Here is a 27,023-nt window from a genome sequence, read left to right on the forward strand (position 1 = left end):
CAAGGAGTGCGGCCTCCATTACCCTCATTACTGGGAGTACTGGGGAGCCAACTACCCCAGAGACCTTTGTACGGGGGCAGGAGACAATTACCTCCGGGACCTTCTCTTCTAGGCAGTGCAAATCCCCTCAAGTGCCTTCTTTACTGGGAGGGAGCCATCACCTTAAAACCCCGTGTTACTGGGAGGAGAGGGCAGAGCCAGGCCTGCCTGCCCCCCACCACCATACCCAGCCGCCATGACGTCAGCGCAGCGCGCCGGCGAGGTCGCGGGCAGGTGACGTCACGGTCTCTCGTGGGGCGGGCCGGGGTGGCGCTGTCCCCGCGGCCCCGCTGCGGCCCGGGCGGGACATGGCCCCTCGCGGCCGCCCCGCCGCCGCCGCCATGCCCAAGAGGGGCGCCCGTAAGCGCCTCAAGTTCCGGGCCGACGATGTGTGCTCCGAGCGCGGTGAGAGCCGGGGCCTGAGCGGAGCGGGGCCGGGCCGGGCCTGGGCTGGCCGGAAAGGAGGGGCTGGGCCTGGCTTGGGGCCTGAGGGCGATGTGGCTTCACCCGAGGGGCTGACGGGCCTGTGGGGGGGGAGATGAGGCTGGTTCAGCCTCCCCCCGAGGGGGGAACCGAGCCCTCTCGGGGGTGTGGAGGGAGAGAGCTGCCTCTGGCCGGAGCTGGGTTGGGGCTGGCCTGGTCTGGGCTCAGGCAGGGCTGTGTTGGGCTGGGGAGAGAGGCGCTGTGGGGTTAGCGTGGGTTGAGGTGGGGGGAGAGGGAGCCCTGAGCTCAGCAGGAGGGGGGGCTCCTGGCCTGCTCCTCTCTGCTGGGGCTCCTTCTGCGTGTGCACCTCCTGTGCCCCCCGTGAGGGATGGCGGCTTTTAGCCCTTCTCTCCTCTCCCTGTAATCCCTAATCCTGCTGATGCCGTCTCCCGCAGTGACGGTGGCGGATTATGCGAACTCAGACCCGGCTGTCGTGAAGTCTGGACGGGTGAAGAAAGCCGTGGCCAACGCGGTGCAGCAGGAAGGTGAGTGCGTGCTGGGAGCCTGCGTTCCCCAGGCTGCCGCCCTGTGCTGCTGGCCTCGGTGGGATGGGGGAAACACCCCTTCTGTGGCCTGAGAGATTCCGTCTCGTTCAGTGCCTGGGAATGAGTCGGTTCCTCTGCAAAATCAGGTGGTTGGGTTCTTAGGCAGCAGGTTTTGCAGAAGGCCGGTAAGAATTGCTGAGTCTTTGTCAGCGCCTGCAAGAGGCCTTTTCCCATTAACTATTGGGTGTTATATCCTGCTTGGAGCATAAATTAATATGATAGGAGGCTTTAGTACCTCCTATAAAACTGTCTCCAGTTTTATTAGCAGGTAAAAGGCTTTGCAGTGGGAATATGATAGTGCTGGCAAACCTGTTCCCTCCCTGTGCTGCAGGGAGCTCTGTTGAGGGTGTTGCTGTTTCCTTGCTGAAGTGCATAAGCAAGGAGCTTCCTGGAAAGGTGGTGTAATATTTAGTTGTCAGCTTCCTCTTCAGTTTTCAGCTGCTGGGAGAGAGCATTCTGACCTAACACACCCCGTTTGCTTGAGAAATGTTAATGTTTAGGCCTCCATTCTCCACTCACACATGTTGGAGGTGACTGCTATGAGATTGACAGTGAAGACTGAGCCCTTCATATAGGAAGGCTCTTGTTATGTTGCTGAAATCTTTCACATTTAAACAAAATATGCTCTTTGCATGAGTGCCTGTCATGGGGGAAGCTGTATGGGGCAGTGATGTTGGTGAATAGCCTTTTTAGCTGCTACTTCTTCAGCTTTTAAGATGAGGGCACCTCCCTCTTGTTACCTCCTTTGTAGTAGACTGGGGCTTCCCTCTCCTGTTCACCCTTCTATGTTCTCTCACACTGCCTCAAAGTACTGTGCTTCAGCATCATACCTGCCAAACTCTTGTCTTTTCTTTCTCCCTCCCCCACTCCAAGTCCCTGCATCCAGCATCACCTGCTTTGTCCAGCTGAAGCCCTCTCCTGAAATCTTGCTCTGTTTCTGGCTCCTCTCCATGTTACTTGCCTGACTGCAGGTCACAGCAGCTCCCTGCCCACCCCTTCCTCAGGTCTTCGCTGTGCAAAGTCGTTGGGGTTTTCCTCTCCTTATGTGGGATCCTCAGGATCTCTCCTCCCCAGCCTGAGGCCGTGCTACAGCTTTATCTGGTGCAGTCCTGACACATGCTACAGCCTTATCTGATGCAGCACACTAGGACATGGCGACAGCAGCCTCTGCCCCCGCAGCTTCAGCCTTTGGCCTGTCACCTCCTGCCTCCAAGTAAACATGGTACTGTGACTGCCAGCAGGCAGGGAGCTTCACAGGACAGGGAGCAAAGGCCAGGGGGAATCATCTTGTGCCTTTTTCTCTTCCCTGCCCTAACCCCCAGGGATGGGGTGGAGATTACAACTGTGAGATGAAGAGAGGTGCCTCTGCAAGATTACAGTGGAGTGTGAATGGACTTGTGCTGTCGACTCAGATGTTGATATTTGCAGAGTGTGAGGGTTTCTATTTCTAACCCTCTCTCAGAGTCTCTGTCAGTTGTTGTCCTCTCTTGCTTGGCTGTACTTGGTGTCATAACTTGTTGCTCTTCCTGTTGCCATCTATTTCTCTTTTTGCCTGTAAAAGGTGATGTAGAGAGGGCAGTGTGATTTGACAGTGAGGGATGCTACTGGCATGAGTGCATAAGGTTTAGAGAGTAAGCTGCCTTTGCTGCCTCATATGTGGATTTTTCTGCCTCAAAGAGCCCTCAGTTTACAGATCCTGTTAAAAATGACAGTGAGGATGTGTCTAAACATCTCCTTAACCCAAAACCAAACCAACTGACTCGACTTGCTGTTTTCCTTACTAGGCCAGAGTCTCCCTTCACTACATTCCAGGATAAGTGGAGCTCCTGCTTGCTTGGCCCCCAGTTATATCATTAGTGGATTGTGTGTCATTGGCCACAGGATCTCTTTATCCTGCTGAGAAGGGAGTGTATCTTTTCTGTGTTCACAGAATGATTACAGAGTAGGTGCTGGCTCTGGGCTGAGCAGTGGCCATGCAGGAGAGCTCTGGTGTGCAGGGGAACCCATGAGCTCTGTAGAGAAAGAGCCTGTTGTTTCTATTTGGAATTGTAAACAGCTTCAGCTAAACCAGTGGGATCACCTGCATAATGTGCTGGTGATCATCCTCATTGTTCACTCTTTAAAACAAGAAGCTGAATAATGATGTTTCCAGTTCACTCAATTGTGCTAATCTTTCTCTGACCAGGTAATCCTTGGGCTCAGGATTTACCTGCTTGTGTCACTCACCAATAAGCTTTCATGCAGTTCTTAGCAGTGGCTGTGGCTCCCCTGAAGTACCTCCTGAATTTGAAGCACTGTTTCCTCTCTGCTGGTATACTCACTGTGTGGTTGCTTGTCATTCTAGTAAAATCCCTCTGTGGTTTGGAAGCTTCTTGTGTTCCTGCTGAGGAGGTGCTCTCCGTATCGGGAGAGTCCTGTGACAGCAGTGATGAAATGGATACGAAGGAGAGCATCAACGGGCGAGCTGCCTCTAGAAAAAAGAAGAGCAAAAGGCACAAAGGTAGGGTTGCACCCTCACCAGCCTCTCCTGGGGGCTCTGCAGGGGCTGCTGCTGTGGCTTCTGCCTATGTCATGTTAATATTTGCTAATTACAGGGTATTCATGGGGTTTTTTGGGGCATTCTGTAACTCATCTGTGCATTAAGAAATGAAGTGCCAAAGGTTAAATCAGTTGGATCTGCTGGGGCTCCTCAGAGGTGTTGCCTTTTCACGAAGGCAGAGCCTTGGCTGTGAAATCAAAGCCTGAGAGCTCCTTCCTTTCAGTAAACCTCTCTCAACCTTGGAAAACAAATGCTGCTCTTGAAAGAGTTGTAAAACTGCCACTGGACAGGTTCTTCTTTCATTGAGCTTATTGGTGAGAGCAGTGTTTGCTTTGGGGAAGAAACTGCTACTGTCCACGATGCATTGGCTGGCAGAACACAGGCTCTGCCTTTAGGGTGTTTCCAAGCTGTGGTTTGTTACAAATGAGTGTTGAGGGCTTTTTTTCCATCAAGCAAGTGAACTTGGCCCTAGTGGCATTGCGGTAAGGTAATGCCAGGGGGCTGTAGCCTTCAGTGCTGTGTGCAGCTCTAGAAAGCAATTTGCATTGCAGTGGAAGCAACAGACTGTTCAGCTCCACTGTGGAATCTTGCAGGAGTTTTGAAGAAAGGTTACTTCCAGGTTGAGAAACCTGGAAGTTAGACTTGGATTCTTGAGCTTAAGAATAGCTTTAACTTTCTTAATGCTGATACTGATTTATATAACACATCACCACCCATCAAGGACTGCAGGTGCACAGTACTCCTCTGGGATAGGAGTTTAATCTCTTTTATTAAGACGTGCTTCAGAATTCTGGGAAAATAAGGAGTGACTGGATTTATGGGAGTTAGCAGTCTGGAAGGACAGGGTTCTGGTCTGTCCCAGCCTTGGCTTACTTCTGCTATGTGTTTAGGGAAGGAACAAACCAGTAAGAGGCCAAGGATGCTTCTGGCTGTGCTCTGCAGTTCCGCAGTTGTAGTTTGATGGCTTCTTGAGTAAGATGAAACAGCAAAGTGGATGTGACAGCCCCTTGTGGGTGTGCCTGCCATAAATCCAGAGTGGTGCAGGGAAGAGATTACATGCAGAGCTTACTTTGGCAGTTACCACATGGAACTAAAGTACTGCCCTTTGCTATTAGCCTGCTGCCTCAGGATTAGGTCTGGCACCCTCAAGTTCTTAAAGGCCTTCTTTATGTCACCTATCCACAAACTTTGAAGCAGTTTTTCTGTTAGCACCATACACAGGTTGTATGTTGTCTTAATGTTCTTAGTGCTCAGTATTGTTTAGTTATTTATGTTCTTTAAAAGTATTTTTGGAGCACTGTCTGTGGCAAAAGGTGTGGTGTTAAACCCACTGCAGGAATGGAGGCGTTTCTGTGCCTTCAGTTCTGGTTGATCAGTTCTGACACCTCTGAGAGGAAGAATGGGCCATTCCCTTCCAAAAAGCTTTAATGAAATCAGATTTAAGAGAAGCAGCTGATCAGCCAATTGCAGAGAGTTGTTTGCTCTCCCTGGCAGAACTTCTATCAAAATACTGTGACCATTTGAACAAAGACCTGACAAGCTTGGCAATGTTGTAATGTTCAGGGACTTCTAGTGCAAAGCATTTTTTGCTGGCCTGTTAAATGAGCTTTCATAAAGTTGAAGTTAAATGACCTGATAAATGGGTTTTGATAAAAACCCATGAGCTTGGCCCTCCTTTACATAAAGCTGCCTTTGTATTTGCCATCAATTTTTATTTCTTCACTTCAGTGTTATTTTTCAGCTGTGAAAGTGTCAGGCATTGAAACAGGGTTCAGAAAGGCTGTGGGGTTTCCATCCTTGGATGCAGTCAGAACTGGATGGGATGAGATCCTGAACAAAAGGATCTCATCCAGCCTGCTTTGGGCTGGGCTGTTTGAACTAGAGACCTCCAGGGGACCTTTCAGCCTGAATTACTCTTTGAATCTGCCACGTATCATACTTGTGCAGACAGTGTGGCAGGGATAAGTGATGGCTTCTCTCCAGCAAAGGGCAAGCGTAATGGTTGTGCGGATGGACGAGAGCATGCTGATGAAAACCAGTAGCAGTGGTAATGAAGTTTTATTAACCTGGGTGTGCTTGACCCTATATCTGTACATATTTCAGCTGCTTACCCTGTGCTACCAGTAGTAAAGTACACGCTTCTAGATAAGACTTGATAAAGAGGTCGCTTACTACACTAACATACCTTCATTGCCTTTAGAAGATCCTGATGGGGGTGGTGGAGAAGAATACCCCATTGATATCTGGCTGCTGCTGGCTTCCTACATTCGCCCTGAGGACATTGTCCGCTTCTCTTTGATTTGCAAGAAAGCCTGGACTGTTACTTGCACTGCTGCCTTTTGGACCAGGCTCTACAGAAGGTGAGATTCTAAAGACTATAGGAGGCTTCAGCAGTGACTAGCTCTGTGGTGCTGTAAGGAAATAATTCCTAATAATTTCCTAAATAAGGAAATAGTGTCCTAGAATGTTTGCTTATTGATATGGTGATGGGGGCCTCATCTGGCAAGGGGATGTGGGATATTGCATCTGCTTTATATCTGGAAATGGATCTGTGTGGCATATTCCTGTATATAATCTCTTAAGTATGATGTGTTCTCCTGCTTGCCATGGCCTACTTGCTTCTGTTTGTAACAGTGTGCTTTGGCTGTAAAGCACTCAAAGTGCTTACAGTAGAGTCAGTGCCATTACCTTGCTGAAAGACATCACTGATGGAAAGCTTGCCCTGCCTCAAGCTTTGACCGTGGCCACCTTCGTGTAATTAGAGTGGCCTGAGAAGGAGCTAAGGCATTTTGGAGCTGTCTCAGTGGCAGAAGTAAAAGTAAATAAATACATAAAGAAAAGCAAATAGGTGGTCAGACTTGAACCAAATCCTCTGTCCTGGTGCATGGCACTGGTGACTTTCTTTCAGGACAGAACATTTGCTTTACATTTCTGTGTCTGTTGTCCAGGAGGAGCAGGCAGGTGGAGCGGGGAGCAAATAGCAGCCGTAGTCATCCTCACTGCTGTTTTTTAGTGTGAAGTTCCCTAGGAAAGGCTCCTTTGGCGCTGGGTCAAGGAATGACCCTCGAGCACAGGCAGACAGCTCAGGTAGTTGCCTGCAGGGATGCAGTTGCACTCCGCTAAAGTGAGTCCTTGAGAAACCTGCAGGAATCTGCAGGTCTTTGTGTATCCCGCAGCTAAAACACCATCTGGGCTCTCTGGACAAACTGTCTGCAAGGAATTACTGGGGAATTGTAGGATGATATGCTTCTGTGTATACCTGTCTGATATGGGTGAAGCCTTCAAGACTGTCGTGCAGCACGCTTGAAGCGCTCGGAGCTGACCAGAGGTCCTCTGATCAATCAGATGTTCAGTTTTCTCTCCACGTGCATCTCTTTCCTAGCTCTTCTCTGCACATCTCTGCCATTGTAACCCTTCAGCATGTGCTGGGTTTGTTGTTGGCTTTTCAGGCACTACAGTCTGGACGCGTACCTGCCCCTGCGCCTGCGCCCGGAGTCTATGGAGAAGCTGCACTGCCTCCGGGCGTGTGTCATCCGGTCGCTGTACCACATGTACGAGCCTTTTGCAGCTCGAGTCTCCAGGAATCCAGCTATTCCAGACAGTACTCCCAGCACTTTAAAAAATTCCAGAGTAAGTGGAACCACTGAGGAAGTTGGGTATGTCTGAGATGTTGCTCTTTCTGGGGTTTTTTCGTTCCCTTTCTAGAATTAAGATAGACCATGTTTAGATGGTGCCAGTGAAACTTGGCTGTGGGATGACTTCCAGCTCTGAATAGTCATTTTAAAAAGTACACTGATTACTTGTAGAGGTGCTACTGCAGAGGTTTCTGGTTACTCTTCTGGGTAACTTCCACTTTAATTCCTACCACAAGATCTTTGTACCAGCAAAAAAGCACTTGCTGACTGAATGCCAGAACTGCCAGGGATATTTGCAGCTCTCTCCTCCCCTGTTGCGAATTTGTTGCTGAAAGGAGGTTGTAGTAGGATCAGCTTTTATATCTTCTGCTTTATTCTGACGCTGTCTGCCAGAATACATCTTTTCCCCAAGCAGGCATCTGGAGAGATGAGAAGTGCCACTGGTAGCCTCTGAAGGGGCGTCCTTTCATACTGCGCTCCTGTAGGTCATCCGTCAGCTTGGGGTCTGGGCAAGGAGGGCAATGAGGTTGTGAGCATGGCAAGTGTCTGCTTTGGGACTGGGGCTGCAGTTGTGTTGGGCTGGTGTGGGCAGGCAATTCCCTTTGCTATCCCAGCTTGGAGCACTTGCGTATCTATTCCTCTTTATCGCTGTAGACCATTAACTCTGAAACGCCTCTGTGTCTCTTGTTTGGGTTTAACTTGCAACTGGCTGATACTCTGTGAGCAGCTTAAGCAGCAATATGAATCCTTCACCCTCCAAATCCAAAGTCAGAAGCTTGTTGAATGAGGTTTGGGGGGCCAAACTGAGGTAGTTTTGTTTCAAGAGCTGGACTTCTCCATGCTAAATAGAGCAGCCTCAGCGATCTGTATGTGACATCCCTCCTTTCTTCCCTCCTCTCCTGGTGGATACTGGAAAGAACTGTCACATGGCTCAGGGTGCATCCAGCAGTCCCACAAGCAGGTGGTGCTGCAGAGCAGCAGACCAGCACACACTTCTATGGGCAGTCTTATCTCTGCGTCCAGAGCTCTTCATTCTCGTCCCGAATCTCCGCTTTGGGTATCCTATCTCTTGAAAACCAAAAAGCAAAATATTTCTAGGAAATTCCAACTTAACCTTAATCCTCCTGGGTCTGACTTCCCACCACTGCTGGAGCTTGTGGCGTGGCTGTAGGAAACCATGAAATGGTGCTGGCAGGGTCAGCATTTCGGAAGCATTCACGTTGACATCATAACGGCTTTGGTGCCCACTGCTAGTGCTTCTACTGTACTAACGGTGTGAGGAAGGTCCTTCAGGTGCAGCCCTTTATTATGCAGCTTGTAAAAAAGGAAATTAAATGGTGACAAGGCTTGTTTGACCTAACCCCTTGGAGCAGAAACGTGAGCCTGGTCTTGCTGCACTACTCCACTGTAAGACTCTGAGCTCCACCTGTGTTACTGTGCACAGAAATGCCTGGGCACGACGGGTACGGAGGAGGAGCTGCCATTCCCTCCTCCCCACGTTCTGGCTTTCATGGGCTTTGGTTCTACCTTTACGGGTTGTTGAAACTAATGGCAGATGCCTGCAGAAAGTGCATGTGGCAAGAGGAGCCCCCAGCCCCGGGTGTTATCAACTCCAGCTTTTCCTCTTTAATTTCCTTTTTTCTTTCCCTAGCCTAGCTTGTGTGGGACACTGGAGCTGTTATGGTGTCAGCAGAAGTGTTTGCCCTTTAAAGACACCCCCATTATTTTTGGTGGAGCGGCAGCCGCACGGCGCGTCTGAAGGGCAGGACGGCTGACGCGGGGACGACATCCTCTGCCCCTTAGGAGGTACTGACCATTTTGTGCTTCACTACTTGCCATGACCAAACAAGTTGCTAGATCAGGCTGTCTCTGCAGGTGAACCACAAATGCTGCTGGTGGTGGAGTTGAACTCAGCAGCATCTGCTGCTCACCTCAGTATCTCTAAGTTACTGGAGAACCTTTCTATCAGTAACCTCCTGGGTGGAGGATACCTGATGCATGTTTCTGAGCTTGACTCCACATAGCTGCTTTGTTCACCTCATGAGGATAGTTGAGGTAAAGGTCCTTTCAGGACTCATGTTTATGGACATGACTCAGAGTTGAAGTAAAGGCTCTCTTGTCACCCCTAGGCTCTAGTTACAGAGCCCCCATGGTGGAGGTTGGCTCTGGCTTTGTTTCATTTGGGGTCACGCAATCCTGGAATGAAATGATATGTGTGCTTCGCCCTGCAATCCAGTCAGACCTTCTCTTGGAGTGGAGGAGACAGTGAATGGGTCATGGGGAGTTGTCTTTACCCATATTAGTCTTCCTTTTCCTGCTGACACTGTTCAAAGATAAGACCAGCTGTGGTGGGCTGGCATCTGTGGTGTGGAAACACTTGCAGTGATGGCTGCACTGATGTGCCAGATTCTTTTCTTGGCTGTTGAAAGCTACTTGCTTCTACTCACTGGTAGACAGGAAATTTCCCTTCTACTCAGTTTAATACAGGAGCTCTGCTGAGACTCCTGTTCTAGAGCGAGTGCTGCATGCTGGGATGGAGCCTGTGGACCACACAGGGATGACTGGATTAGGTTGGAGGACTCCTGGTGTGTGAGGGCTGGCTAGCTCTGATGCTGTTTGAGGCCCTTTCCTCATTTGCTTTTAAGAAGGGACAGTAGGTCGATCAGCCTGTGCTATCCTGGAGGTGGTTTTTATACTCTGAAGTCTTGAGCATCAGTGCCTAGTGATGCCAGGACCTTCTTTTGACACCACAGTGGCTTAGGAACTTTATCATCTGTCACCTCATAGCTTGTGTATTGGACTTTGTATTTCGCTCCGGATCCTCTCCTTTTGATCCTTACTCTGTTTTCAGTTGTTCCTCACTTTATTCCTGCCTGGAGTCCAGTTTAGTGGCAGTTCCTGGTGGTTTGGTGAAGTGGGTGAATCTGTTCTGCTCATCTCTGCCTTAGGAAAGGGGCAAAGTGTGCGCTGAGGTTTTTTGTTTAGCACGTCAGTGCTCCTTGTTGTGTCATCCAGCTGCGTGACGAGTTGGCCAACTCGGAACTGGGAGTCCTGAGCTGCTGAGTGTGTTCTTTGAACATAATTCATTTGAATAAATGGTTCCTAACTGCTCCTGTGTAACTGTGTTTGTCATTGGAAGCCTTTCTGCTCTGCTGAAACTTCCTTACAGTGGTGCCTCAAGGTTCCTCAGTTTTGTATTTCTTTTCTTTCTACCTCAGTGTCTGCTTTTCTGGTGCAAAAAGATTGAAGGGAACAGACAAGAAGCAATGTGGGAATTCAACTTCAAGTTCAAAAAGCAGGTATGAAAGAAGAACCAGAATGGCTGTGAGTTGGTTTTGAAGCAGAAAGGAATTTTCTGGGTGGTAGAAAGGAAGGTGGAAACTTGTTATGTGTTCAGACACCAAATGGAAACTGACTCCCATGATAAACTAAAGCACGTTTTGAACTGCCCTCAGTTTTCAGGCTGTATTTAGGATCTTACCTTTGCTATCCTTCTTTCACTGTAAGATATGGATCATTTGTTACAGAATCATAGAATAGTTAGGTTTGGAAAGGACCTTAAAATCATCCAGTTCCAACCCCCCTGCCATGGGCAGGGTCACTTCACACTAAACCATGGCACCCAAGGCTCTGTCCAACCTGGCCTTGAACACCACCAGGGATGGAGCATTCACAACCTCCCTGGGCAACCCATTCCAGTGCCTCAGCACCCTCACAGTAAAGAACTTCCTCCTTAGAGCCAATCTAAACGTCCCCTGTCTCAGTTTGAACCCATCACCCCTTGTCCTGTCACTACAGTCCCTGATGAAGAGTCCCTCCCCTGCATCCCTATAGTCCCCCTTCAGACACTGGAAGCTGCTCTGAGGTCTCCACGCAGCTTCTCTTCTCCAGGCTGAACAGCCCCAACTTTCTCAGCCTGTCTTCATACAGGAGGTGCTCCAGTCCCTGATCATCCTCGTGGCCTCCTCTGGACTTGTTCCAACAGTTCCATGTCCTTTTTATGTTGAGGACACCAGAGCTGCACACAATGCTCCAAGTGAGGTCTGATGAGAGCAGAGTAGAGGGGCAGGATCACCTCCTTTGACCTGCTGGTCACGTTCCTTTTGATCCCAAATAATCTAATCTTTGGGTCATTGGTTACTACCCAAACCCAAAGACCGTTTGACTTTAGTGCTCAAAATATAGACCAAGGTCTGAACCATCTGGTTTTCTCATTGGAAAGGTTGCCCAGAGAAGTGCAGAAATCCAACACTGCCCATGAAAATCTTCAGCTCTCGAGAGGAGCAAATAGTTTCAGGCAACCTTAGGAATTGTGCTGCTTTCCCCTCTAAGAAATGGTCCTGCAAATGAAATTGCATGTCCTAAGTGATGGTCTTTTGTTTGAGTCAAGCTCTGCTCCAGGGTGTGGGAATGCACTGAGAACCTGTTAGCATGGGTGAGAGGCAGCCAAGCTCTCATCATAGGATCTTGCTTCACTAAATAAGTGTCTCTTTCTTTCAAGTCTCCCAGATTTAAGAGCAAGTGTTGCAAAGGTCTCCAGCCACCCATTCAGTATGAAGAAGTCCATACAAATCCAGATCAGGATTGCTGTCTACTGCAGATCACCACCTTCAACTTCATATTCGTGCCAATAGTCATGGGTATGACGTTTACCTTGGTAAGTGTTGGAGAATGCTGCCTTGCAAACTTTGCAGGTGTAAGGAGATGCAGAGGACACCTCTTTGGTGGTGTGTAAATGACCCTGGGGCATCAGCAAACCAGTTCTGGGAATCTTAGGGTTAACGATGAGAGGAAATGCTGAGGATCTCCTCATTTGAGCTTCTGCATTTCTGTCAGCTCTTCCCTGTTTGGTGCAGCAGATACAGATGATGTAGAGAATGAGCTGTAGTTGTGCAGCATCTGGGGGCAGGGTAGTTGTCAGTACTCCAGCAGGGTATGAGAGGAAGGGATGCAGGAGAAGAGGTCTTCCTTCCTCAAGCAAATATCACCTTACCTTATGGCAGTAAATTCTGAGTGCAAAACCCTATATGACCAGACTCTTCCCATGACTCACAGACTGATTTGGGTTGGAAGGGGCCTTAAAGCTCATCCAGTTCCAACCCCCTCCCACAGGCAGGGACACCTTCCACTGGAGCAGCTTGCTCCAAGCCCCGTCCAACCTGGCCTTGAGCACTGCCAGGGATGGGGCAGCCACACCTTCTCTGGGCACCCTGGGCCAGTGCCTCAGCACCCTCACAGGGAAGAGCTCCTGCCTAAGAGCTCATCTCAGTCTCCCCTGTTCGGGCAGGTTCAAGCCATTCCCCTTGGCCTGTCCCTACAGGCCCTTGTCCAAAGCCCCTCTCCAGGTTTCCTGCAGCCCCTTTAGGCACTGGAGCTGCTCTCAGGTCTCCCCTTCAGGAGCCTTCTCCAGGCTGCCCCAGCCCAGCTCTCTCAGCCTGGCTCCAGAGCAGAGCTGCTCCAGCTCTCGCAGCATCTCCATGGCCTCCTCTGGCCTCACTCCAACAGCTCCACGTCCCTCTGGTGCTGTTGCTGCAGAGCTGGATCTGGACTGCAGGGGGGAGTTCTCCCCAGAGCACAGCAGAGGGGGTGAATCCCTTCCCTGCCCTGCTGCTTACACTCTGAGGGTGCAGCCCAGGAATGGTGAGCTTCTCATCGACCAACACCCCTGTCAGGGACTAAGAACAGAGCAGTGATTTCCAGATTCCTCTGTCAGCCACTTGCTTCCAGGTTCACTTCTGGTAGTAGTAGTATTTGAAGTTGCCAGCCAGAGAGAATGGGTTTGAATCCAGTGCTGTAGATTCAGAGCCTGCTGTGAAGAACTCTATTTCTCCATCTCTTTCATCTCCTGAGGCACCTCCTGCTCTCTTTTCTTACAGTTCACCATCAACGTGAGCACAGACATGAGGCATCATCGTGTGCGCCTGGTGTTCCAGGACGCTCCGGTTCGCAACGGCAGGAAACCGCGCCTGGAGCAGGGAGTGCAGGTTGTGCTGGACCCCGTGCACAGCGTGCGGCTCCTGGATTGGTGGCACCCACAGTACCCCTTCTCTCCAAAAGCTTAGTGCTCCCGGGGCCTCAGAGCCGGCGGGTGCCTCCCTGTCACAGGCTGAGAGTATGGCAAGGAAGCAGGAAATCCTCTTTTTATTTCTTAAATAAATACTGCAGTCTTCTTGCTGCGCTGGTCTGTATGTATAGAACTTCTGGTCAGTGATGGGCAGAGCTGAGTGTAAAGCAGAAACTCTTTGTAAACACACTTTTATGTAAAATTCCCATTTTATGATTTGAAAGGAGCTCCCTGGAACTGTTCATTTAAAATCCTTTTGGTGCTAATGGCTGTGGTCCTGTTTTCTGTTGTTTGGGAAGAAACAGGAGGTTTTTGCTTTCCAGCTTGAATACGACTGGAAATGATGTACAAACCAAACCCAGGTTGGTTTTCCTGCAGCAGGATGGTGTTCAAACACAGCGTGGTCTCTGAGCGTCTGAAAGCAGCAGGTATCCAGTAATTCACAGTGCAGCAGATCTGAGTTTAAGGAAAGAAAAAAAGCATAAACGATCAGACAAAAGGAGTTCTTTCAAAGAGGAAGTGTAAGGCAGAAGTCTTACTTGCATGTAAAGGTACTCCAGGTTGTCACACTGCTGCTTCCTCTTTGAGAAGATCTAAACTTTTAACTCCAGAAGGTGCTTTTCAGAGAAGGTAAACAGAGGGAGGGAGAGGAGATGGAGGGGAGAAATGAAACTGCAGCAGTGATGAAGGACTGTCTTTCCTGAGAGCAGGCTGGAGGTGTAGTTGAGGTACACATCCTGCTACTGCAGATGGAGTCTCATGGAGGAGCAGTGGCAGGCAGAGGAGGAACTGCAGTGTGGGCGAGCCACAGAAGCAATAGGAACCCTGGGCTGGGATTTGCTGCCTGCTCATCACTGGTTCCTCGGTCACATTCCTCATCAGATGTTGCCTCAAGCAGGAGTCACCGAGTGGTTTCCCATGTATGATGTTTAGTGAAGCTTCTGCAAGGAGGGAGTTCTCCATCCCAGTTTGAAGTTTGCATACAAATACCCCGTGATCCTGCATAGGTGCCCATGAGGAGTTCCTTCCACGTGTCTCTGCCACTCTAAGTCACCACTGAGGACCCAAACTTGGATCTGTGTTCGAGGCTCGGCCATGTTGACTTCAAACATACTTGGGAAAACTCTGCCGTCACAGTTCCCCTTTTCAGTGCTGCTGAACTTTGGTTGGAACCAGATCAGTTGAAGTAGAGATAAGGCCAATAAAAGCGTGCTGTGACTGTGATAACAAAGCTGGTTCCCATGATAGCAGAGCCTGGCCTGAGCTGTGCTTGCCTTTGTGGTGGAGGAGAGGAAGGGCAGCAGGTTAGTGCTGGAGCTGCATGGAGGCTGCAGCTGAGCTTTGGGACAAGTCCTCAGGGCTCACAGGGTGGAGTTTCTCCACTGCTGTTTAGTGGGTGAAGCAGCATCAGCTGTACATCACCCTGTTGTCTTGGCTTGGGAGCTCTTTTTGGCTGGTGTAGGCTCTCCTGGGGAGGTGTCTGTCAATCAGAGCCTGTTTCCTGCAGAATCCAAGGTGCTTTAAAGTGCCTTTGAAGGTGTTTTCCACTACAGACCCTGAAACCTGTTTTGCAGGATGATGCCAGCACCATGTGCCTGGTGATCGCTGCTTGGGCTGTGCACAAGACACGGGTACAGATGGTGGAGGCAGAGGTGTTTGTTTTGTGGCTAGGGCTGGGCAGGAGGATGGAGCAGGCTGGTGTCTGCCAGCTCTGCCCTGTGCCTTGCTCTTGCTCCGGTGAAGAAATCCAGAACCAATCTGTGTTTATGAGATGTGTGAGAGCAGGAGTGTTTACATCAGGCCTAGAGCATGGCCAGGATGTGCCCCATGCTTTCAGGCAGAGGTGCTCCAGCAGCACCAGCTCCAGATAGTGACTGGTGGCCTCCAGCCCCACCACTCCCTGGGTGGGTCTGCATGGCGCAGGTAAAGCAGGAAGCTGGTGAATGGGATGTTTCCTGCTGGGTTTGATTAAGGTCATTTAACTACAGAGGTGCCTCTCCCTGACAGCCTTTCTCCAGCCTGAAATGTATAAAATGAAGACTGATTCTGTGACCTTTTTCTTTGCAAGTAGCAAACCCTGTGATGGCCGTGGAGCTGGAGGCGTGCCGAGCACAGGCAGGGATTGGGAACTCCGGTGGTCCATGTGAGGAGGCCAGCGAGGCAGCAGGGATGCTGCAGAGGTTGGGCTCTGCTTGCTGCAGGGCATCATGTTTCCCCTTCCCCCCTTTCTCCCTTCCCTGGAGCATGGGAACCCCACGTTGAGGTTTCCTCAGTGATGTCGGTGACTCCTGGCTGGAGCTCAGCCCAAGCAAGGGGTCCCACCCTCTGTCCCCCAAGCCCAGCCTCTCTTGAAGGCTGTTCAGTGTTCCCCAGGGCTGGGGTGCAGTGATGCCTGGTACAACTGCTCTCCATGGTCCCTGCCAGGGCTCCAGGCAGGAGCGGCTGCTCTTTGCTGTATGACAATCACTCTTTCCCATAGGATGCAACTCAGAAGGGTCCTCGCGGTGTGGAAATGGAGCTGTGCTGCTCTCCCTGCTGTGTGGGGCCCTGGTTTACCTCCGCTTTGTCCTGCTCGGGCTCCTGAATAATGGAAGGGCTGTAAGCAGATCCGGCCCAGCTCTCCAGTTTCCCCAAGGGAATCATGGAAGCTTGGTCCTACTCCAGCCTCCCCCTGCCCCTCACCTTGCTGGGTATCCAGTGTAGGACAGGGCTGTGGGGAAGGTGGCTGGAACCTACTGTGGTTCTCTTGTCCCTGTCCCATCCCAGTGCTCTCTCCAGACCCAGATGGGGGGACCCAAGACCCCATCGTGGTGGGCACCAGGGGCTGTGTCTTGGCTGTGGATTCCTTTCCCACTATGGGCAGGCTCGTGGAGAGCCTCGTGCCTGGAGAGGGGCAAATCCTGCCCTGAGATGGCCCATGAGGACCCCAGGGGGATTCTGCTGCACCTCGTGTCAGTGGGGTGTGCTCCCCAAAGGGCAGGGTCTGCAGCGGGGCTGCCTGCTACACCCACAGGTCCCATGGGAACCCCAGGGCTGCGTGGGGCACCGTGGCCCCAACCCTTCCCTTCCTTCCTGCATGGGCAGGAAGCACTGAGCCCTGGTTCCTGCAGCTGCTGCCGGTCCTTTCCACATCCCCCACGAGCCCTGAGCCCCACATCCCATCCTTGCCATGTGCAGTTACTGCTGGGTCGGATCCCAGCTCCCTTGGTTGTCCTGGTGTCACTCAGCCCTTGTCTGGGCGCAGGTACAGGCCTTGGTGTCCCTATTGAGCTCCTGGGACCCCGCGGGCACAGAGCCACCGGCATCCCGTGATGGGAATTTAAGGATTTAACCATCAAGCACCGTGAGGACAGGGAAAGCCAGTAGATACGGGAGCCTGCGGCTGCCTTTTCCTCTCCTTCCCAATGCCATTACCTGCTTCCTGCTGTACCTTATCTCTCCGCAGCCACCTTTCTCCTTGCAGGCTTGCCTGAGGGGCTGGAGGCTGTCCCAGGGGACTGGTAGAAGACAAAGCCTGGGAAGAGACGCTGGGGCCCTTCCAAAGGTAGGAGAGCTCCAGGCCAGTGAACGGGCTCTGCACTTTGTGTGGATAAACAAGGAGGATGGGATGGAGGCAAGGGAAGGGTTTTTCTCTCTGGGTGCTGCGGGTGAGTTGTGTTGGAGGGAGCTGAGGAGCTGTTGGGTAACTCATGGGTGCTCCAGGGCCGTGTTCCCACTGTGGGTCCAGAGGAGGGAAGCGATTGAGAGAAATGAGGCTTGGAGGGTGGAGGAGCAGGGGACAAACTGGGCCATGGGAAGGGCTTACATTGGCTGGGGGGGCTGGAAGGCACTTTGTCCTCAGCCAGGGCTGCAATGCCAGATGCTCCAGCGAGGAGCTGGGATACACGGGTCCCCATGGGCACCCCGGGGGGGATGCTGGCAGCTCTGGGGGCTGCAGTTCTCAGCTTCTGCCACTTCAGCACAAGGGCTGGAAAAGAGACGGGGGCAGAAAGACCCCACAGCTCCTTGTCAGCGGTCTCCCGGCGCGTTCCCACCCCGGTGCCGCCCAAGGGGCAGGTTTCTCCCGGGCCCTGGGAGGGTTCGGATGCTGACAGCGGGTGGCTGGATACAGCGGGACGCTGAGCCTGCCCCGTCCCTCCCGCAGCGGGGCCGGCACTCTTCGCCCGATCGCACCCGGGTCCCCCCATCCCTGCGCGGGGCAGCGGCAGCACCGGACGCTCCTCCTCTGCGGGAGGCCGGCGGGGGCCCGGGGTCGGGCTTTGCCGAGCGAGGAGCCGGAGCGTGGCCGCGCACCCCGTGAGTCTGCGCTGCTCCGGGGGGAGCCCGCAGCGGCGCTGGGATGGGGCTGCACGGGGAGGGGTGCGGGGCTGGGGGTCCCCGCGCTGTCAGCTCCGGGGATCGCTCACACCCGAGTGTCCGAGCAGAGCCCGCCCTGTGCTGCGAGGCTGGAGGCGACCTGGGTTGACCCAAAGCTTTGGAGCCCTGCGCTACTGAGATGGGGCTTTGCCCCTCCTTCCTCCCTGCGGAGCCGTGGGTGAACAACAGGATGTGGTGCCCATCAGGCTCCAGCCAGCTGTGGTGTCTGGTGCTGGGTTACATCCTGCCCCGCACTGGCCCCTGGTGCAGGCGATCTGGTTGTGATGCACAACCTTCTCCCGTGCCTCAGTTTCCCCCAGCATGGAAAAGGTGTTTTGGCAGTGGGACACTGAGCCCTGGTTGTTCCCCTCCTCTCCATGCAAGAGCCCCGCTCTGCCCAGTGCCGGAGGAAGCAGCTGGAGCCGCCTGCACACAGGGAGCATCCGGCCCTTTCGCAGGCCTCGTGGGACCGAGGTTGTGCATTTACTCCTTTCCCTTCCCCTCGCTGCTGGGGTGAATCACGGCCGCTGCGTCACACAGCAAGGTTAGGCCGGGAGTTTCCCAGTGAAAGGAGGAGTTTGGCTCTGGGTGAGGAGCTCTCAGCAGCTCTTGTCCACCAGCACAATGTCCCCGCAGGCGGATGGCTTTTGGGAACAGCCCCACTGGGGTGTGGAGCTGTGGGGAAGGTGCACGAGGTGCCGGGGCAGGAGCAAGAGCACGGATGCTCCATGAAGGCAGCAGGAGCCCAGAGGATGCTGCAGCCCAGGGATGGGGCCGTGGCCCCTGGTTGTGCCCAACTGACTGCGCTGCTTTGTTTCTCCATGGGACTGTAGCGATAGGACAAGAAGTGATGGCTTTACCCTGCCCGAGGGGAGACTGAGATGAGCTCTTAGGCAGAAGCTCTTCCCTGTGAGGGTGCTGAGGCGCTGGCCCAGGGTGCCCAGAGAAGCTGTGGCTGCCCCATCCCTGGCAGTGTTCAAGGCCAGGTTGGACACAGGGGCTTGGAGCAAGCTGCTCCAGTGGAAGGGGTCCCTGCCTGTGGCAGGGGTTGGAGCTGGAGGAGCTTTAAGGCCCCTTCCGACACAAACCAGGCTGGGATTGCATGATGTGAGGAGCAGCCCTGGCTGAAGCCCAGCTCTGGTTCAGCAGAGCTTTCCCCATGGTTTATGGCATGGCTTGGAAGGACTTTTCCTTCACGTTGGCACTCAAAGGTGCTTTGACCTGACCGGCTGATGTGCTGTGAGCACCGGGCTGGGGCTGCCCTGCTCGCTCCGTCTCCAGTTCCTCCTCTTCCAGCTCATATTTATAATGGAAAAAACCCAGGCAAACACAGGAGCCTTTTAGCCTCCGGCCAAGCCCCTGCTGCAGGGTAAAACGCCTCAAGGGCTGTGCGACTTCCTTGAAGGCGACTCCCCCACCGCGGGGATGGGTTCCTTGTCCAGCCAGGACAAGGGGCAGGCAGGAGGGGCTGCGGGAGCCGCTTTGTTCTTGCGATGCAGGAAGAGCCTTTCCCAGGGCTCGGTGCAAGGTCCCAAGGTCTCGGTGACCGCTCCCGAGGTACCGCCCTGACCCGAAACCCCTCCCCGCCGTGTGCGATGCCTGCGTCTCGCCTGCCTCCAGCCCCGGACGCTGTGTGAGTGCTGCGGGGTGCGTTTTGTGCCTGACTGCGTTGGGGTGTCCTGCCCCTGCCCGCTCAACAGGGATGGTGCAGGACGGTACCAACCATGGCTGCCGCTGGGTGCTCCGGGTGGAGGGGTCACCCCTGGGGTGCACCCAGGCGCTGTCCCCCTGCCCCATGTGCTCTGACCTGATGTGCCCTTTCCTCGCACAGGTCTCGGTGTGCCCGGTGCTATGCGATGCTCTCTGAAGCGCTCCCTCTCAGCTGCGCTCGCAGCCTCCTTCCTCCTCCTCCTCTTCCTCTACGGGGGCAGCCGGCAGGAACAGGATCCCCCCGAGGTGAGTCCCACACCAGTGATGTCCCACGGGCGCATCCTCCATCCCCGCCTGCCCCACATGGACCCCAACCTCTGCTCCCTGCCCCGCACCCCATCACCCCCACCCCAGCTCTGCCTTCTCCTCTCCCTGGCATTGCCCAGGGCAGGTCAGGGGCTCCCCCTGTGGTCACTGCCCAGTGCTCACGGGGGTCCGTGGTGCTCTGGGCTCTGACCTGGCTGCCTGCGGCTCCCACCCAGGTGGAGCTTGGGGCCTTGGCCCCAGACACGATCCTGCAGCTGCTGCAGCCGGAAGGAGCCCAGCGCATCGTCAGGGACACGGGCAGCCTCTCTGCACTCCACAACGTCTCCTACCAGCTGCTGGCCGGCTCCCTGTCGCCCCACAAAAGTGAGTGTCCCCGGGACCCCCGGCATGGACCTGCCCCATCGCTGCTGCCGCCGGGCAGGGAGGGCCCTGCTCCAGCCTCTTTGAGAGGGAGGGAGGAGACACAACACCTGCCCACACCTCCCCAGCTCTCTTTGTTGAGACGGAGGGGTAGAGGAAGGTCCATGTGCTCCAAGCATGGCCCCTGCTTCTGCACATTGGGTCTGGGGTGACTGCAGGCATTTGGGTTCCCCAGGTCTCTGCTGGGATGGTGGCTGAGATCCCCTCTCCAGTCAGGAAGGTGGAGATGTGGGGCTGAAGCACCAGGACAAGCACACAGTGTGGGAGATGTGGATCGAGCTCTTTGGTGCATGAGAAGCACTTCCCATGCAAACCCCTTGGAGCAGCCCCCCATGAGCCTGGGCTGAAACCAGAGGCCCAGAACTGAGCTGGTGCTGCACAGAGGAGCTGTAGGGAAGCTGTGGGGAGGGCAGGGGTGATCTCATCCTGGTGAGGCCATATCTCCACGAGGTTTGGAGTCGGGAAAGGATGTGCAGCCATTCCACAAAGCCATCCCTGCTCATACACTGCCTCTGCTCTGCTCTGCTCCTCCTCACCTTTGCCTTTGGTAAAGGTGTTTTCCCCCAAATATTTCCTCTTCAGAGGAGCCCTGGTTTCTCATCCTGTGCCCTCCCTGCCATTTGGGTGCCTCCCAACATGCTGGAGGCTTCAGCTTCAGAAAGGAGCTACCAGTCTTGACATGGGGCCATTGTGGGTTGGCCATGCAGAGGGCTTTTTGGAGCCCCCTCCCCATGGCACATCCCAGGTCGCCCCCACCCTGCCAAAGCCCTTCCTTTCCTTGCAGAATTCCTGGCGGTGGGATTGGCATCGGTGCAGCGGCCGCGTGGCTACTACCTCCCGGCCACGCTCCAGTCCCTCTTCAAGCAGTCGACAGAGGAGGAGCTGCAGGAGATGGTGGTGGTGGTGCACTTGGCTGACGCAGACCCCATGTGGAACGTGCGTGTGGCCGCCGACATTGCCACCAAGTTTGCTCGGCACATCCTCCTGGGCCGGCTCCTGCTCATCCACGCTCCCCACGAGTTCTACCCCACCCTGGAGGGCCTCAAGAGGAACTTCAATGACCCGGAGGAGCGGGTGAGGTTCAGGTCCAAGCAGAACGTGGACTACGCTTTCCTGCTCGCCTTCGCCGCCAACCTCTCCTCCTACTACCTGATGATTGAGGATGACGTGTGGTGCGCCAAGTCCTTCTTGACGGCCATCCGCAAGGCACTGGCTTCCCAGGAGGGCTCCAACTGGGCCACGCTGGAGTTCTCCAAGCTGGGCTATATTGGGAAGCTCTACCGCTCCAGTGACCTTCCTCGCCTGGCTTGCTTCCTCCTCCTCTTCTACCAGGAGATGCCCTGCGACTGGCTGCTGGTGCACTTCCGCCTCCTGCTCACCCAGAAGGATGTCATCCGCTTCAGGCCCTCCCTCTTCCAACATATGGGCCTCTACTCCTCCTTTCAGGGCACTGTCAACCGGCTGGAGGATGATGAGTTCCAGGCTGATGCCATGGACCTTCCGGACAACCCTCCAGCAGCCTTGTTCACCACCATGTCTGTCTTTGAGAACTATGAGCCCCTCAAGGCCTACAGCACCGCAGAGGGGTACTTCTGGGGGAAGGACCCAGCAGCCGGCAGCACCTTCTCCATCGTGTTCCAGCAGCCGGCCCGTGTCACCCGTGTCCGGGTGCGCACCGGCTCTGCCGAGCGCCGGGGGGACATCCTGCGCGCCGGGGTGCTGGAGCTGGGCCGGCGGCGCCGCAATGATGGCCGGGACTGCTCTGCCTACACCATGGTGGGCACCTTCGAGAAGGGGAGCTGTGAGCGGCGGGGGCTGGACAGGGGCATCCCAGGGCCTGTGGAGTGTGTCCGGATCCGGGTGACCCGGGACCAGAGCGAGTGGCTCATCATCCAGAGCATCGAGATCTGGACCGCGGCGGGCACCTGACCACGGAGGAGGCAGGTTACCAACGTTGGTGCAGTTTGTACTCTGAGGTTCCTTGGTTTCCCCACTCCCTTTTTTCGGATGAGGAATTAAATTATTGGCTCCTGCTGGCGCCTGTGTCCAGAGGGATGTGGGATGGGAGCAGGAGCAGGGCCCCCAGGCTGTGCCTGGGTGCAGGGTGAAGGGAGCAGAAGCTCCATTAGGAAGGATGGGGTAGGGGACAAAGGCAATCATCTGATGAACAAGCCACAGTTAACCAGGCAGTGGCACCTCCTGCAGCCTCTCCACACCATCCCCTCTCACCTGAGTTTTCTACCCCACCAACCACCTGCAGGTTTTCCTCTCTTATCCCATGTTCCAGCTGTTCCTGGGATGGGTTGGGGGAACTGCTCAGCAAACCCTTCACCCTCCAGCACTTCGGGGCCTAAGGCAAGAACCCGGCCACTGGTGGTCGCCCATGTCCCAGTGCTGGTCAGGGGACACCGGCCACCAGATGGACCCATCGCACCAGCACAACAGCTCCCATCCAGCCCCCATCCTGCTGTTCAGACCCTTACAATAGATTTTCCCCCTCTTAGAGGAGGGAAACCAGGGACCACCCTGTGTCCATAAGGGATTCAAAAGGAAGGACATGGAAAATGGGGCTTTTTTAAGGCAGAGAAAGGTCCAACAATTGAGCCCATGGAACAAGGATGGGTAAAACCAAAATGTGACCCTAGTATGATTTGAAGCTGGAGCAGCCACTCAGTGCTGGAGCCCCAGACCTGCTGGGATGGGACCCTTCCCTGAAAATACAGCCAGCCAGGTAATAGGGTTTTGTCTGCATTTAATACAGAGATGCTACATGATGATCTCCAGCACCTTCCTGACGTTGTCAGTGTTCTCAGTGGGACCAATATATACACATAGCAGAATCACTTCAGTTTCCTCCACACAGCCCAGGTCCACTCAGAGCTCTTGGGAGTGCCTGAAGTAGCACAAGTGTCCCCTTCCCAGGGCCCCAAGACCCAGAGGAGTGTTTACAGTGCTCCTGCAGAGCCTGTACCCAGGACACGTGTGCTCCTGACCATGCTGTGAGAGCATCAAGGGTTACCAGTGTGGGTGCAATGGAAAGCTTTCTCCCCAGTATGTTTTTATCTGCTGCCAAAGCAGGAAAAAATAACACGTAAATCAACCTTCTACCTGTTGCTCTCTTACTTGTGAATGTACTAACCAGTGCTGTGATCATCTCCTGTGCAGAAACAAGCTGCAATCTCAGTTATGTTGGTGTAAATCTGGACAGACTCCACTGAAGAGAGTGGAAATCCACCCTGTTTACACCAGGGTAAGCAGCTGACCCCAAGCAGGGAACCCCCTCCTCTTCCTTCCGGTACAACACACTCATCTCAGCACCACGACGCCCAGTTAACATCGGTGCAAACTGGAAGAGGAGGAGGAGGCTTCTTTGTCCTGGAGAAGCACTACATAACTTATCCCACACAAAAATTATCCCACTATCTTTATCCCAGGAAGACCCAGCTGGCTTCCAACGCTGTACAGAGACCCCTGTCTCCAACACAGGGGTGAGATGATGGAGATCAGAGCTGCAGCATCCGCTCGAGTCAGCCCGTGCATCTGACCATGTACATGCAGCCACGATGAGCACAGACCTCAGCCAGGCAAGGGGTCAGGAGCCTCTGGGCTGAGGGGTGAAGGGCAAGGGGACAAAACCGTTTTGGTCTGTTGCTCTCCATGAAGATGGTAAATCAGAGAGGGTTAAAGCTTTCAAACACCACAGGGTCCTGGAGGATGACCTGCTGTCCGTATCGAACAGTGGAGCTGCCCTGGCGCTTGGGAAGTGGTGCTCAGCAAAGATCTAGCTCAGCATCTTGTGGCGGTCGAAAACTGTCTTCCTCTGCTCCTGCACTTGGCGCTTCCAGCGCTGCTGGGCCCCCTCCACCCTCTCCAACACCGTGTTGGCTCTGGCCCCAGATGGGGTGGAGGCTGCAGCCAAGGAGCGAGCATCCTGCAAGGGAAAGAAACAATGAAGGAGACCAAGGCATGGGCAGCCCCAGCACAGGAGGTGGAAGGTGCTGGAGCGGGGCCAGAGAAGGGTAATGGAGCTGGTGAAGGGCCTGGAGCACAAGAAACATGCATCAGCAGCACAGCCTCACCTCATTCTCCTCCTCATTGTGCAGGGGCTGGGTATAAGCATCTGGCTTCCGGATCAGAGGGTCCACCAGCACAAGGAAAGCCATGTACAGCAGCAGTGCTCCCACCACAGACAGGTAAATGATGATGATCACCTGCAGTCAAGGACAGCAGAGAGGAAAAGAATCAGCATGTAGGTGAGAAGCAGCGCAGAGGCCAGGAAGCTCCTTTCACAGCTGCCTCGGATGCTGGGTCTCCTCTCTCATTCTGATTTTGCTCACTAGAAAGTCCCCTGCATTTGCAGGAAGTGCTGATGAGACACAAGTGGCACAACGTGCTGCTCCTCCCCGCACTGTGCCAGTTCAGGACACGTGCTGCATGTGAAAGGAGCCCAACAGGATGTGCCCCTGCTCAGAGGTGCTTGTTACTGTCACACATCCTCAGCAAGAAGCCTTTGCTCCCGTGCAGCCTGCTCCTTCCTGCCAGGAGCCCTCCTGGCTTGCACATGGTGCCCCTGGCACTACCACCATAGTTTTATTTCCCCTTCCTGGGCTCTTCTCCAGGCACCCACCAGTCTGGCTGTGCCTGGGCTGGCGTGGCATGGCAGGGGAAGGAGCCAGCCACAGGGAGCAGAGCCATGATTACCTTGATGGTGGTGGTGCTCCGCTCCTCGTACTTGCACTCACACAGAAGGCAGTAGGCCTCCACATCATTCCCTGGCACTGGCATTGGCTCCACAACATGCAGGCAGTTGCTGCAACACAGAGAACCCAAGATCAGCAGCAGGCCAAGCTGAAAGCAATGCTCTGTGGAAGCACACTGGGGTGACTTCTCCTGTGTCCCAGCTTTCCCATCAGGCTGACAGCACTCAGATCCGGGTTTGAGTTCCCTTCACAGCTCAGCTAATTCCTGGCACATACTGTCCAAGCGCCTTCTCCAGGGATCTGGTGCTGGTGAAAGGAACAGGAGGGTACACCCTGTATCTGCTGAGAACTGTGGCTTAAGGAATCACATCCCCAGATTCCTCAGTCTCTGTTCAAAAAGCGCTCCTTGCCTGGGCTGAACATCCCCTACCAACAAAACAGCTTCCACTGCAAATGCGCAGGCAGGGAATCACTTCCCCAGCACCAGCTGGAGGCTCGGGAGCATTGGTTTTCATGGACTGAACCCACACCAACTCACCAGTCCTTCTGTGACACATTCTTGTTGTAAATGTGCCCGCTGATGTTCCGGTACGGGGGGCAGATGCACTTGCAGCGGATGTCCTCTGAGCTCTGCACAACAAGAGGAGGTGGTGTCAGGGAGAGAAGGTGCAGGGACAGTTCTGCTGCCCTCAGCACCCGGCGGGTGGGAGAAGGCAAACCATTCTCCAAGAGGACCTCACACCACGTCTCTTCTTCCTGCACTGCTGCCTTCACCTCAAGAGCTCCACAGTTCACATGCCTGCCCAGACACCAAGGACTTTTCACACACATTATAAAATGCAAGCTCCAAAACCCAGCAGAAGGCAGAGCAGAGGCCACTGCCATGAAGAACACACCTCAGCACTCCCTGTCGTTGTGAAACCCAGTTGCTTCTCCACTGCTTTTGCTCCTGTGGCACTGCACGCACGGTTCAGTGTGTATCTGATGCAGGTCACTCACCTTGCTGCCTAGTGCCGGAGGAAGAAGTATGCAGCAGAGCAGCACCAGCAGCAGGACGGAGCTCGCACACCTCGGGCTGCACTGGGCAAACATCATGGAAGCCTGAGGAAACAGAAACTCACATCCAGGACAGAGGATCTCAACTGAATGCAGCCATAAAGAGTTAACTGGAGCTTTCTTTTTATGGCCCCCTTTGCTCAGGATGTAGAAATTTATCCCTGAATCAAGGCGCTGATGCCAGTGAGAAAACTCCTGGAAACACTTTACACAGATGCCAAGAAACACTCCCATTGAAAAAGCTTCCACCTTCTAGAGCCACACATCCCAACTACAGCAGTCCTGCAGGAAGTATTGCTGACTTCCTTCCAGAGTGACTTCTGCAAGTCCCCAGCACCCTATTGTGGTATTCTGCATATGCAAAATGCACAGATAAGGCTGTTCCAGAGACGTGTGTTTGCCCGAATCCAAAGGAATACGAGCCCATTTCCTTTGCCACAATAGCAGTCTCCACAAGGCTGCAGCCCCATGCATGAGGGCAGCACAAAAGGCAGCTGTCCCCAAGGTGGCATCATTCCTGGTGCACTGAAAAGCCACCTCAGCACAGCTTTACTCAGGGAAGGTAATAAACACCTTCATTAATCAGCTCTGTAGGGCACGGGTAATCCCACAGCTCACTCCAGGTTATTTTCTACTGGCTCGCATAATTCCATGAGTGTTTCCATCACTGGAATATTCCTCCACTGTTTGCTATGCTCACGTCAACACCAAAAATGAGCATTACAGATTGCAAACACCAAGTTCCTCTTTCTTCTTTAAACAAAATACCAGCCACTTGTAACAAGCTGATCTGCCAAACCCCATCAAAATGCATTCCAGTCTAATCAGCTTATCCCAGGGTTTCTTAACCCTCTGCACCCCAGTCAGAAGCATAGAATCATAGAATAGTTAGGGTTGGAAAGGACCTTGAGATCATCCAGTTCCAACCCCCCTGCCATGGGCAGGGACACCTCCCACTAAACCATGGCACTCAAGGCTCTGTCCAACCTGGCCTTGAACACCACCAGGGATGGAGCATTCACAACCTCCCTGGGCAACCCATTCCAGTGCCTCAGCACCCTCACAGTAAAGAATTTCTTCCTTAGATCCAATCTAAACTTCCCCTGTTTCAGTTTGAACCCGTTACCCCTTGTCCTGTCACCACAGTCCCTGATGAAGAGTCCCTCCTCAGCATTCCTATAGGCCCCCTTCAGATACTGGAAGCTGCTC

The 27,023-nt window shown here is 53.8% G+C and overlaps 3 protein-coding genes across 19 annotated transcripts; 2 read left to right on the forward strand and 1 right to left on the reverse strand.

Moving 5' to 3' along the window:
* Window positions 1-278: 278 nt before the first annotated feature.
* TMEM183A (transmembrane protein 183A) lies at window positions 279-13,438 on the forward strand. Of its 3 annotated transcripts, none has more exons than XM_080632683.1 (8): window positions 279-444; window positions 918-1,007; window positions 3,412-3,567; window positions 5,810-5,966; window positions 7,056-7,236; window positions 10,460-10,540; window positions 11,743-11,898; window positions 13,118-13,438. In XM_080632683.1, exons 1-8 carry the CDS (start codon window positions 348-350, stop codon window positions 13,301-13,303), a joined length of 1,104 nt encoding a protein of 367 aa, XP_080488809.1. In that variant the 5' UTR covers window positions 279-347; the 3' UTR covers window positions 13,304-13,438. The 3 variants fall into 3 exon arrangements, with proteins under 3 accessions (XP_080488809.1, XP_080488810.1, XP_080488808.1); XM_080632684.1 differs by having other exon boundaries at window positions 280-444; window positions 5,807-5,966; window positions 7,056-7,262; window positions 13,118-13,257; XM_080632682.1 differs by having other exon boundaries at window positions 281-444; window positions 5,807-5,966.
* A 140-nt stretch (window positions 13,439-13,578) lies between these two features.
* Window positions 13,579-23,631, forward strand: LOC308228985 (alpha-1,6-mannosyl-glycoprotein 4-beta-N-acetylglucosaminyltransferase-like). Of its 15 annotated transcripts, none has more exons than XR_013958305.1 (7): window positions 13,579-16,849; window positions 18,046-19,294; window positions 19,493-19,617; window positions 19,854-20,001; window positions 20,843-21,998; window positions 23,224-23,308; window positions 23,493-23,631. XR_013958305.1 is itself a non-coding variant. In XM_080632669.1 (7 exons), the coding sequence occupies exons 5-7, from the start codon at window positions 19,513-19,515 to the stop codon at window positions 21,985-21,987; spliced, it is 1,398 nt and encodes a 465-aa protein (XP_080488795.1). In that variant the 5' UTR covers window positions 13,579-15,485; window positions 15,785-15,903; window positions 16,769-16,849; window positions 18,046-19,294; window positions 19,493-19,512; the 3' UTR covers window positions 21,988-22,091. The 15 variants fall into 15 exon arrangements, 14 of the variants coding, with proteins under 14 accessions (XP_080488795.1, XP_080488799.1, XP_080488806.1 ...); XM_080632669.1 differs by lacking the exons at window positions 23,224-23,308; window positions 23,493-23,631 and having other exon boundaries at window positions 13,579-15,485; window positions 15,785-15,903; window positions 16,769-16,849; window positions 20,843-22,091; XM_080632673.1 differs by lacking the exons at window positions 23,224-23,308; window positions 23,493-23,631 and having other exon boundaries at window positions 18,046-18,205; window positions 18,298-19,294; window positions 20,843-22,091.
* Window positions 23,632-23,827: 196 nt separating this feature from the next.
* On the reverse strand, window positions 23,828-26,669 carry TMEM9 (transmembrane protein 9). Its single transcript, XM_080632686.1, has 5 exons — window positions 25,758-26,669; window positions 25,297-25,388; window positions 24,760-24,868; window positions 24,138-24,269; window positions 23,828-23,989 (listed from the first exon to the last, which is right to left on the reverse strand). The coding sequence occupies exons 1-5, from the start codon at window positions 26,046-26,048 to the stop codon at window positions 23,840-23,842; spliced, it is 774 nt and encodes a 257-aa protein (XP_080488812.1). The 5' UTR covers window positions 26,049-26,669; the 3' UTR covers window positions 23,828-23,839.
* Between the last annotated feature and the right edge of the window lie 354 nt (window positions 26,670-27,023).

The sequence above is a fragment of the Psittacula echo genome (assembly GCF_963264785.1).
Source record: "Psittacula echo genome assembly, chromosome: 22".
Taxonomy (NCBI): Eukaryota; Metazoa; Chordata; class Aves; order Psittaciformes; family Psittacidae; genus Psittacula; species Psittacula echo.

What these genes read in the sequence shown, in the direction of transcription:
- TMEM183A (XM_080632682.1), top strand. Translation starts at nt 348, where the DNA reads ATGGCCCCTCGCGGCCGCCCCGCCGCCGCCGCCATGCCCAAGAGGGGC. An exon ending in CGATGTGTGCTCCGAGCGCG is followed by an intron (nt 445 to 917) that starts GTGAGAGCCGGG and finishes CGTCTCCCGCAG; the next exon opens with TGACGGTGGCGGATTATGCG. An exon ending in ACTTCAAGTTCAAAAAGCAG is followed by an intron (nt 10,541 to 11,742) that starts GTATGAAAGAAG and finishes CTTTCTTTCAAG; the next exon opens with TCTCCCAGATTTAAGAGCAA.
- LOC308228985 (XM_080632675.1), top strand. Translation starts at nt 19,513, where the DNA reads ATGCGATGCTCTCTGAAGCGCTCCCTCTCAGCTGCGCTCGCAGCCTCC. An exon ending in AGGAACAGGATCCCCCCGAG is followed by an intron (nt 19,618 to 19,853) that starts GTGAGTCCCACA and finishes GCTCCCACCCAG; the next exon opens with GTGGAGCTTGGGGCCTTGGC. An exon ending in CTCCCTGTCGCCCCACAAAA is followed by an intron (nt 20,002 to 20,842) that starts GTGAGTGTCCCC and finishes CTTTCCTTGCAG; the next exon opens with AATTCCTGGCGGTGGGATTG.
- TMEM9 (XM_080632686.1), bottom strand. Translation starts at nt 26,048, where the DNA reads ATGGGAGTGTTTCTTGGCATCTGTGTAAAGTGTTTCCAGGAGTTTTCT. An exon ending in CTCCGGCACTAGGCAGCAAG is followed by an intron (nt 25,389 to 25,757) that starts GTGAGTGACCTG and finishes CTTGTTGTGCAG; the next exon opens with AGCTCAGAGGACATCCGCTG. An exon ending in AATGTGTCACAGAAGGACTG is followed by an intron (nt 24,869 to 25,296) that starts GTGAGTTGGTGT and finishes TCTGTGTTGCAG; the next exon opens with CAACTGCCTGCATGTTGTGG.